Source organism: Prinia subflava, chromosome 17 (genome assembly GCF_021018805.1).
Source record: "Prinia subflava isolate CZ2003 ecotype Zambia chromosome 17, Cam_Psub_1.2, whole genome shotgun sequence".
Taxonomy (NCBI): domain Eukaryota; kingdom Metazoa; phylum Chordata; class Aves; order Passeriformes; family Cisticolidae; genus Prinia; species Prinia subflava.
Window position 1 is genome coordinate 11,977,391 of NC_086263.1, and position 10,262 is coordinate 11,987,652.

Here is a 10,262-nt window from a genome sequence, read left to right on the forward strand (position 1 = left end):
AATTTGTGGTACCTCTCACAGCAGCTGCAGATGGGGAAACTGAGAGTTCAACATCACGCTCAGAAACACACATCAAACCAAGGTGAATTGGAAAGAAATTAATTCCCAATTATTAAGTCAGAATTTCTCAATCTCTAGCTGAAGTCTGACAAAATCTACTTCTCCATCCAAAAAGCCAATTATGAACACCCCAAGCCCAAGAAGCACAGATCATGCTCCCAATAAAATGTAATTGCTGAGCAAAATAACATGTTTTTCTACAACATAACACTTCATTTTTCCATTCAAATTACCTGAGAGCACAGACAATACTAACAGTAATGCTCACATCCTGGTGATGTACATCCAACACAGTCAGTGGAGACTCTAACCAGAGAGAGCCTCCTGCAACTGCTGCTCCCACCAGAGATGTAACACAGACAGAAAAAGCTTAAATTTCTGTCAACATTTCAAATGCAAAGCAGATTTACATTAAAAAAAACCAAACTTTTTTGTACTTAGAGGCTGAAATACAAATTATATTAAGATACAGAATAAAGAAACTATTCATTCCAGCCTAATAAACAGTCTCTGGGATCTAAGATGTCAATTGACTTTATGAGCCTAAAGCAGCTAACAGAAAAAAAAGTAAATAACCCTGGTGGATACAAAGAGAGGTGGCTTGCATATCAAAGCCACAGCTCAGTGCAAGTCTCCTGGATGTGTCCAGGCAAAGAAGTCTCTAAATTCTGAAAAAAGGTAACAAAGTGTCTTACTAGAAAAACGTTAAGATATAAAAACTCATTTGTTCAGCAAAATGAAAACAACTCACAGTTTAATTTCCTGAGCTGGTGCACAGATATAACCAGCAGGGAATAAATTAAAAGGGCCTTTCTTCAACTTCCACAAAACAGAAATAAACATGGCTGGCACTGTAAAAAAAATTAAATATATTCTGGACAAGATCCTGCAATGGTGACAGCAAGCTTCCTTTATTGAGTTTGTGTCAATTTCGGAACGTCAGTTTCAGAACAGATCTGAATGAAATGAAATGAATGAAATTCCCCATTCATAGAACCAAAAGGAGCACAGCACCACACTGGAGTGATACTGCAGGAATCACCAAGGTGAGGACTCCTCACCTGCATCCTCTGCTGGTACTGCATCTGTAAGGAGCTTTGACATGACCCTGGTGTAGCCAGCCCAGACACCCCCTCCATACGCTGTGAAATGAAGTTGTTGAGGGATCTCAGGGTGGAGAAGACAGTGGTATTATTTTCCAAGTCCTCCATGGTTCTGGAAACAGACAGAAAATCATCAGAACACTCAGAGCAAGCTGCTGTGCTAAAGAGGGATCCATCACTGCCCTGGGGAAACACTAAACACAAGGTCTTCCAATTTACAGGGCAAAATCAATCTGCAAATCACTGCTGAGCCACAGAAAACATGACCCCACCCAAGCTGAAATTGTCATTTTCTCTGAAATGAGAAAAAGATGCAAGATGGCCTTTTCTTCTCTGACCAAACTAAACTCATTGTTCTTCCCCCTAATTTTTGAAGCTGATGGGAGCAGAACTAACTCCACAGTAGCTGCAAACCCCTCCTGCTACAACACTTGTTTCTGATTTCCCAGAAGCACTTTGGACTTTAATTTCCAACAATAAGTCTTCCCAAGTCCACTGATCACTTGTATAAGTGAAACTGCATCTCACTATTCATATAATGAATGAGATGTAGCTCTTCCTTCCAATTCAGAAGGGTACTAACTAAAAGGCCAAAGATAAACCAAGCTCAGAGTTCAGAAAAGCCTGTAAGGTTTCCCAGGAGATTTCAGGAAGCCTTAGGTGAGTCTCACCAGTGCCTGCACTCTCCATAAATCCCCAGAAACACTGGAAAAGGTCCGGGACCAGGAAAGCACAATATCCACATGGCTTGTACTACAGACAGATTCAAGACTCCCTCCGGGCTGTGCGCCCTTGGGGTTACACAGCAATTATTGTTTGGATTTACAGCATCACGAGGACCACGGCGCAGAAGCAACAGATCTGCCAAAACCCAAACTGAGCCCTGGAGTACCAAACGCGCCTGCCGACAGGTAGCTCCAGCAAGCCCGCTCTCAAACCTACTAACGATCACGACGACACTCAGGTGTGTGACCCGGGCCGCTTCAGAAACCGCCGTGGCCAAGGCTCCCTCGGGGCACGCAGGGGCAGCGAACACCGAGAGCTCCGGGCAGCGAGGGGTTCGGCCGCACGACTCCCCCGGGGGAAGAGCGCGGTGGGCCGGGCGCGGTGGGAGCGCCCCTCCTCAGCCCTTGCCCTCAGCCCTTGCCCCCCGTCCCGTCCCTGCCCCGTCCCGCCCCTCGCTCACCGCTCTCCGCAGCGCGCCCCGCTTGGATCTCCCTCCTCGCCCCGGCCACGGGATCTCGCGGGAACTCCGCGCCCGCCTCTCGCGAGAACGGCCCCGCCGGCTGCCGTAACGGCGGCATTATGCGCGCAGCCCTCCGCGCGCTACCGTAATGCTCCGAATAGGTGGGGTGAAGCTTAGAGCTCGGCCCGACCTCCCAAAATCCGCCCCGCGCCCCCCTGCTCGGGCAGGGATCTAATCAGCAGCCCCAGATGAGCTGATGAGAAACACCTGGGAGTCTTAAAAACACCCTCTCATATAACTCATGCCACAGTCAGCCTGATAAAAGCACAATTTAATATAAAAGTTGTCACTTTCAGATAAGGCAGCAGCTAAATTTATTTGTGCAAACAGATTTCCGGCAATTCAGTCATTCTTCCTACTGGGATCTTAGGAACGTTTTGTCTCTTTTCACCTGAGAAACACCATTGGGCACACCTAAAAAGCACAGGGGAGATGATGTGCACAGCCATGACCCTGTCCCACTGCCGTTGATTGCATTTATGAGTGCCAGGAAGCAGCAATTGCTAAATAGAACCTGTGTCTGTAGGAGAGGCAGCAGAGCCATGGGCTGAACATTCCCAAGGCAGCCGTGCCTCTCACATGGCTGTGTTACACATCCTACATGAGGATGCAGATCCTGATGTACACAGACACATTTACTATTTTCACCTGTGCTAATAAATCACACCAGCTTCTAAAAGGCACTGAATTGGCTCAAACTCCCTTTTGCTGTTCCCTCACATTCTAACAACCACCTTTATGGTCAGTCTCATGTATGACAGCACTAACAGTGCAATGATTTTCAGGCACGCATTAAAAACTCATATAATCAGCATTTTATTTTCATTTTCATTACTCCAGCCCCAGAGGTTGCCTTTCAGATTATTCCTCTCCATTCCCAACCATTTTGTCCACAAGTATTTGAAAAGCCTGATGGACTTAAAGAAGAGTAGCAAATTTTCCCAGGGTCTTAACAGTGGGATTTTCTTTTAAACACCCACTAAGTTGAGATTTCCAATCAATGTCAGAGAATCTGCAGTTCTTGACTTTCATTTCCCTCTGTACAGCCTTGCCAAGTAATAAGATTCTGCAGAGTCCTTCCGGCTGGCCTGAGGCTTTATAGTTCTCACATCCTGGAACTGCTCCTTGAGTCTGCTTTGCAGAAGATGGGCCTCAGATCCATCCCAGAATTTACAGAGCATCGTTCCTCCGGGCTTTAAAATGCTTTGGGATATATCCAGAAGGCCTAAACAGAGATTGATCAGCTTCTGATGATCCAGCTCTTTAATGCCTGTGGCGTTGGGTGCCATGTCACTCAGGATGACATCTGCCTTCCCCAAGGGAAGCAGGCTCTGGATCGCCTGCAGCGTGCTGGGCTCGGCCACGTCAGTCTGCGACAGGAAAACCGCTCCTTCCAGAGGAGAAATCCGCAGCAGGTCAACGCCAAGCACAAAGCCCGTAGGGACAGCAGGATCTGGAGGGATGAATGACACAGGGAACACTCAGAGTGGCTGCACAAACCTGCACATGCACGAGCTCTGTGCCAGTCAATAGACAAAACCCACCACCTGCCACAGCTGCCTTCTCATCCACTGGAAGTTTGAGGGTTTGCCATAAGCTCATCCATTCAAGACATAAAAACTCAGCTACTTTGGATAGACAAGCAGGATTTTTCTTTGTTTTTTGCTGCTCTTTCAAAGCTGACAGTCCAGAAATCCTGGATAATGATGGGTGCAGATGATAACACCTCATCTTGTAAGTATCAATGGCTTCACCCACATAAACCACGCACAGCAGTTGCTTCCATTTTTTGAGAAGGGGAATAATATATCAAATAAGCCAAGGTAATTGCTGGAGGTCACACCAGTTTCAGAACTGGATGAAGGGATCTTCCCCCCTACAATTAATTAGATCACTAGCACCACATGGTATGTTTTATTCTATAAACACAATTTCTTTATATGAAAATTTACTAGACTCACCCCTTCATGTTTTTACCAGTGACTCTAGCACTTGCCAGTACCCGTAGTCCCTCCCCATACTGTTATGTTATGTTACCATCATAACATTTCCTTGATTTCACAGCTTTTCCACTTAGATTCCTTAGTATTTCACAGATCTCTCACACACTTCAAGAGGGGTATCATCCCAATCTTGCCTGCCAAAAAACTGCACTTACCAGTACCTAAGGCATTGACCCTCTCTACAGCAACCTGGCTCCAAGCACCAGGTGCGGCTCCACAGTCAAGAACAGAAAGTCCTGGACAAAGAACACAGAGCTTGTCATCAATTTCCAGCAACTTGAAGGCACTTCGGCAACGGTAATGCTGCTGCTTGGATGCCTTGACAAAGGGATCCTTCAAGTGCCGCTCCAACCACCTCTGCTCATTTCCAGTTTTCCTCAGAAACTTCACTGTGGTGTGCAGGCATCTGCTCATCCAAAGCCAACAACTGTCAGGAAGAGAGGCAAGTCAACCAGTTAATACATAACCACTCTGTATGTCAAAAGTTGCTACAGTAATTCATTCCAGCTACTACAGGCAGCCCAGGGAGGGTGGGGAGTCTCCCTGTCAGGAGACAATTCAAAATAAATAGGACATGTTCCTATGTCACCTGCTCCAGGTGACCCTGCCTTGGCAGGGTCATTGAGCTAGATGGTCTCCAGAGATCCCTTCCAAACCATTCTGTGATTCTAAAAAGAAGCCCCCAAACTGGAGATTTTTGGCACATTTATTTATCAGGTCCTATCACAACAGCAGGGCCAGATTTTGGATGAGGCCTCACGTTATCCTGAGCTAAGGGGGAAAGAGATCCCACTCCAGCTTCTGCTCTGCTGTTTTAAGGACATGGCAGAGTGATCCCAGCACAGTCCTGCGCTGCCTCAGCGGGGCCGGTGGCCCCCGTGAGCCCCTCGGAGGAATAGAGGGATGCCCGAGCTCCTGCAAGCTCTCGGCAGAACAACCAAGAGCCACGGCCCGGGCGGAACCGCCGCACGGCATAAACCTAAAACCCCAAACGCACATTAACCCATTCCCGAGGGAAACGCCAGGCGCCGGCACTAACGACACCCTCCCCAATTCCCCGCATGGGCGCCGGGATCGCCTCAGCCGCCCCGGGAACGCCTCAGCCGCCCCGGGATCGCCTCAGCCACCCCGGGAACGCCTCAGCCGCCCCAGGAACGCCTCAGCCGCCCCGGGAACGCCTGAGCCGCCCCGGGATCGCCTCAGCCGCCCCGGGAACGCGTCAGCCGCCCCGGGATCGCCTCAGCCGCCCCGGCACGCACCGGCCGCCAGCAATGGCAGCTCCGCCCGCGGCCGCCATGGCCGCTGCGCCCGCCCCGTCCCGCCTCCCCTCACGGCGAACGCGGGCGGGGCGGCGGCGGCGCGGGAAGAGCGGGGACGGGCTGAGGGTGACACCGAGGCGGGCGGGAAAGCAGCGAGTGCCGGGCTGAGGTACGCGGGGACGGGGATGGGAGGGCAGGGGGGTCAGGGGTTGGGGTGGGGGATCAGTGAAGCGGGGAAGGGGCGCTGGAAGTCGGATTCGGGGCGGGGATGTGGAGGGTGATAAGGGATTCAGGGAGGGAGTTTAGGGGGAGCAAGGATTTAAGGAGAGCGGATCGGAGATTTGGGGAGGGGTTTCTGGGACGCAAGGATTCGGGGAAGGGGTGTTGAGGGTGGTCGGAGAATCTGGGGGGACAGGGATTTGCGGAGGGGATCAGGGATTTGGGGAAGGGGTGCTGGGAGCCAGGGATTCCGAGGAGGGTGTTAAGGGAGCTCAGGATTCGGGGAGGGGGTTTTGGGGAAACAAGGATTTGGGAAGGGAGAATCAAACTTAGGGAAGGGGGTGCTGAGGTAGCAGGAAGAGCAAGGGTCAGTGGGAGCGTTGGAGAAGGTATTGGGAGAGGTACTGGGGGACCAGGGTTCAGGGGCCGGGATTCATTTATCAGTTCAATTGAGGAGGGGTGCTGGGGGTTTGGGGAGTGAGGGGCTCTGTGCGTCCCCTCCGAAGGGTGCCGGGAACCCTTGGCACAGCGTGCCCGCCTCGTCCCTCACCCAGGAGCCATGCACACCTCCAGACTCTTCACCCTCGTCCTGGTGGTGCAGCCGTCCCGCGTCCTCCTGGGCATGAAGAAGCGCGGGTTCGGCGCCGGGCTGTGGAACGGCTTCGGGGGAAAGGTGCAGCCTGGGGAGAGCATCGAGGAGGCTGCCCGCAGGTGAGGGCTGGGCCGGCGCCACGGCACAGGTATGGGGGCACAGGTGAAGGTGCTGGACCATCGGCAGTGGGCTGCAGGTGGAGGAACCACGGCTGATCTGGTCAGTGACACCCTCCTGTTATCCAGCAGTACAGTCGTGACCCGCCTCTGAACATCTGCTCCACAGGTGATGGGGGATCACCCACATGTACAGAGAAACAGGATTGTTCCCCCTTTGTCATCTGCAAATCCTAAACTGTCATCCAGTCTGTGAGCAACTGGAACTTCTTGTGTCCTCCCTCCCATCTCCTGGACTCTGATCTAAACTGAGAATGATTGAGTGGTGGGTGGAGGTTCTTGCATTCTTCAGAGAGGTGCAGGGTTTAATTTCAGCTATACAGAAGAATTACAGCTAATTTAATTTAAATAATTAGCCAAACTGCTTATTATTTGATCGTATAGTGACATTTTTAAGTGCTAATGATGAGTTGCAGAATTGAATTTCATCAGTAAAGAGACACAGTGTAATTTTTGAACCTTTTAGTACTGATTTCCTGTAGTTCTTTCATCTGTCTGGTCATTAAAATGAAGTAGCAGATCACAGATGAATTGCTAGGCTCCTCTTAAAATTAGGTACCTTGTTCTTGACATGAATGCTGCTGATACAAAGCCACGCTTTGCCAACTAATCAGTCTCTGATGCGTGCCCAAAGCTGCCCTTGCACCTGCAGGAAGATAAACCACGGTGTGCTCTGCTGGTTCCCACCGGCTTCTGCCCTCAGCAGCCTCCTCAGCTGTGCCAGCACAACCGCCCGGGCTCTGTGTGAGCTGGCCTGGGGACAGGGGGGTGTCTGTGCAGATGTGCTCAGCAGCCTTAACGTACCTGACACTTCATCATGGCTTTTTGTGCAATTTATCATCTCTGAGTGGAGAGAGGGATGTAAGTTTTGTCACTTAACATCATCTCTGAGTGGAGGGAGGGGCGTAGGTTTTGTCACTTAACATTAGCTAGACCATCCTGCCACCAGCTGTGGGGTAAATCTAATGGTTTAATGTAGCATTTGATTTCCTTGTAGAAATACATTACATGCTCCTGTGCTGGCCCCGAGTTTGACACCAGAACTTCTGTTCACACAAGATGTCCAATGCTAACATTTTCCTCAATCCAAATGCAATGTGCCACAGCACAGCCAGCACCTGCTGCTGGGGACTGTCCCCATCCCTTCACCTGCAGTTTACTCCAGAATGACACAACCAAGTCCTGCTGAGGTCAGCTGGGCAGGCAGCTGTCCCCAGAGCCAGGAGCAGCTGGCCACGCTGGCCACCTCGCTGGCTGGAGCCCCACTGGTGCAGTGCTGCCTCGGGGCACAGCTCAGCTGCAGGAAGCATCACACAGTCCAAAGCAAACTCTCCTTGTACCACTTCCACTCCGCACTGCGAGTTGAGGTCTGAGGTTGTGGTTCCACATTGCTCTGTCTCAGCTGGGTTGGCAGAGGCAGCAGGTGTGAAGTGTCCTGTCAGCACAGGTAGTTAATATTAAGCCAAAACATGAACAAAAGTTCCCACAGAACCAGTAAGATTTGTGTCTTCTGCTGGGTACAGCACATTCCCACAAACACCTGGGCAGCTCCTCAGTGGCACAATTTGTAAGGGGAGCATTTAGTGAATGAATTATTTCTAGTTTGCCACCTGTAATGTTTCCACTTGCTACAGACAGAGCCAAGCAGCTAATGGATAAATTGCCTGGAGAACTGTAGCAGTGTTGTACTTTGTTGTTCAATTATCAGTGCCTGTAAAAGGAGGCTTTTAGAGTCATTGCTGGAAAACTGCCTCTATTTTAGACATAGATAGCTTCACAGAAGATAAACTAAAATTAGCCAAGACATTAAGTTGAAGTATAATTTTGAAAGATGGGACCCATGAAATCAATGCCAAAGAAAGCTGGAGCCTTAGAATCATTTCCATTACATTTTAAAGTTGTTGTTACTGCCAAATAGGCAACTACATTAATTATTAACTATAACTGAAAATACACGGTTTCAGAGAATCCCTAATTTTGTACATTAGAAAAACCATGACTAACCTCAAGCTATGCTGCTTCTGTTAGAGGGAGGTAAAATTAAAAAACCCTGAGTGCAGAGCATAAAGAGAGGATATAATTGAATGTGCTTCAAGTAGCTGTGCATGGTTATGTGTGGAAAAGAGCTGGCACAGCTCTCCAAGTGCTCTTAAAGTCTTGCCTTCTGGCCTCTTGTTATGCTCAATGTGCTTCCAAGGAGCAGAAAGGCAAAGTTTGCACAATTGCTTTGTGTTTTTACACTGCATTTGAATGGGAATTGGAACTCTCAACCTTCTGTGTGTAAATGATCTTATGGAGTGTGTAATTTAAGTAAGCTTCAGTTTGCCTCAGAAGTAGCTGATTGTGTAACAGGTATAGATGTTCTTTCTGGTGTTCACAACCTGCCTCCCCACCATTCTAAAAGATTTAGCTTGAAGTTGGCAAAGCCTTTTGCCCTTCACTTCTAAATGAAGTGTACCTTGGAGCTTGGAGCCACACACAGCTACAGTCACCTGACTTCACATACCCACTTCTAGCTTACCTCAGAGAAGATGTTGCAAGGACTAATTTATACTAAATTATCAATTTTCCTTAATCTTCCCCTTCCAACATAGACTGTTTGCCTGCTGGGCTCAGGAGCCTGAAATAACACACAATCCCACCTGACCTGGCTCCACTGTGGTGCTGTAGCCTCGTGGCTTGGTGCAGGGCAGGATCCTTGCTCTGTTGTACTGTAAGCTTTCACCTTTGGTTCACTGGAAGGGTTTTGAATATGTGAATTAAGCTAATGGCTGCATTTCTGCCCTCCTAATGCTCACTTTCAAGTCTTTTTCTTGTGCAGGGAGCTCCTGGAGGAGAGTGGACTGACTGTGGACACCTTGCAGAAGATGGGTCAGATCACATTTGAATTTGTAGGCAACTCTGAACTCATGGACGTTCACATTTTCCGGGCAGATCACTTCCATGGAGAGCCAACAGAAAGTGAGGGTAGGTGGCTGGTGTGGGGAAAGCAAGGAGGTGCTTGCTCTTCTGAGACAGCACTGCCCTTATGAAATGGAGAACTATTCACGCTAAAATGCCTCCCAGCAGGAAGGCAGCTGGCCTGTAGAGGGAAGCTGCTTGTTGACAAATATTCAGAGTGTAGGCAGCAAAAATCCATGAGAAAATCCCATGCAAAGTTGTTTTGTTTTCTGCCACCAGAAATGCGTCCACAGTGGTTTCGGCTGGACGAGGTGCCCTTCCATCGCATGTGGCCCGATGACAGCTACTGGTTTCCCCTGGTGCTTCAGAGAAAGTTGTTTCGGGGCTATTTTAAGTTCCAGGGACAAGACACCATCCTGGAGCACAGCCTGAAAGAAGTGGAGGAAGTTTAAGAAAGCAGAAGCATTCAGTCCACGTGCTACTGCCCACATTGGGCTACAGCATCCTGAGTATGACTTATCAGAAAACAAGACTTATTTCCAGGTAACTGCAGAGTAAGGAAAGTAAGGGGGTTTCTTAGAGCAGAAATAGAAGTAACAAGATTTTCCATGCTGTGAAGTCCCTGGCTCTCATAGGCTTTAGTGGTTATGTGATCACAACTATTAAAAATTTAAATGTTAATCCTTTTTAGTGGCTTGAGCTT

At 49.2% G+C, this 10,262-nt stretch overlaps 3 protein-coding genes across 4 annotated transcripts in view; 1 reads left to right on the forward strand and 2 right to left on the reverse strand.

Moving 5' to 3' along the window:
* The window catches only part of MAD1L1 (mitotic arrest deficient 1 like 1), a 353,113-nt gene extending 350,695 nt beyond the window's left edge, over window positions 1-2,418 (reverse strand). Inside the window, exons 1-2 of the mRNA XM_063414357.1 lie at window positions 2,350-2,418; window positions 1,122-1,275 (exon numbers count right to left, since the gene is read on the reverse strand). Of these exons, the coding sequence (XP_063270427.1) occupies window positions 1,122-1,271 (150 nt within the window). The 5' untranslated portion in view covers window positions 1,272-1,275; window positions 2,350-2,418. The remainder of the gene's footprint in view (window positions 1-1,121; window positions 1,276-2,349) is intronic.
* Window positions 2,419-2,749: 331 nt separating this feature from the next.
* On the reverse strand, window positions 2,750-5,745 carry MRM2 (mitochondrial rRNA methyltransferase 2). 2 transcript variants are annotated; one of them, XM_063414133.1, is made up of 3 exons: window positions 5,410-5,609; window positions 4,568-4,839; window positions 2,750-3,862 (listed from the first exon to the last, which is right to left on the reverse strand). In XM_063414133.1, the coding sequence occupies exons 2-3, from the start codon at window positions 4,824-4,826 to the stop codon at window positions 3,438-3,440; spliced, it is 684 nt and encodes a 227-aa protein (XP_063270203.1). In that variant the 5' UTR covers window positions 4,827-4,839; window positions 5,410-5,609; the 3' UTR covers window positions 2,750-3,437. The 2 variants fall into 2 exon arrangements, with proteins under 2 accessions (XP_063270203.1, XP_063270202.1); XM_063414132.1 differs by lacking the exon at window positions 5,410-5,609 and adding an exon at window positions 5,672-5,745 and having other exon boundaries at window positions 2,752-3,862.
* Window positions 5,743-10,240, forward strand: NUDT1 (nudix hydrolase 1). The gene is made up of 4 exons (XM_063414134.1): window positions 5,743-5,840; window positions 6,445-6,601; window positions 9,480-9,625; window positions 9,839-10,240. Exons 2-4 carry the CDS (start codon window positions 6,450-6,452, stop codon window positions 10,009-10,011), a joined length of 471 nt encoding a protein of 156 aa, XP_063270204.1. The 5' UTR covers window positions 5,743-5,840; window positions 6,445-6,449; the 3' UTR covers window positions 10,012-10,240.
* Window positions 10,241-10,262: the final 22 nt, after the last annotated feature.

Bases quoted from the DNA above. Each gene is read 5' to 3' on its own strand.
- MRM2 (XM_063414132.1), bottom strand. From the start codon at position 5,709: ATGGCGGCCGCGGGCGGAGCTGCCATTGCTGGCGGCCG. The intron at 4,840-5,671 runs GTGCGTGCCGGG...TCTTCCTGACAG, and splicing joins GCTGCCATTGCTGGCGGCCG to TTGTTGGCTTTGGATGAGCA. The intron at 3,863-4,567 runs GTAAGTGCAGTT...TCATCCCTCCAG, and splicing joins GGTCAATGCCTTAGGTACTG to ATCCTGCTGTCCCTACGGGC.
- NUDT1 (XM_063414134.1), top strand. From the start codon at position 6,450: ATGCACACCTCCAGACTCTTCACCCTCGTCCTGGTGGTGCAGCCGTCC. The intron at 6,602-9,479 runs GTGAGGGCTGGG...TTTCTTGTGCAG, and splicing joins ATCGAGGAGGCTGCCCGCAG to GGAGCTCCTGGAGGAGAGTG. The intron at 9,626-9,838 runs GTAGGTGGCTGG...TTCTGCCACCAG, and splicing joins AGAGCCAACAGAAAGTGAGG to AAATGCGTCCACAGTGGTTT.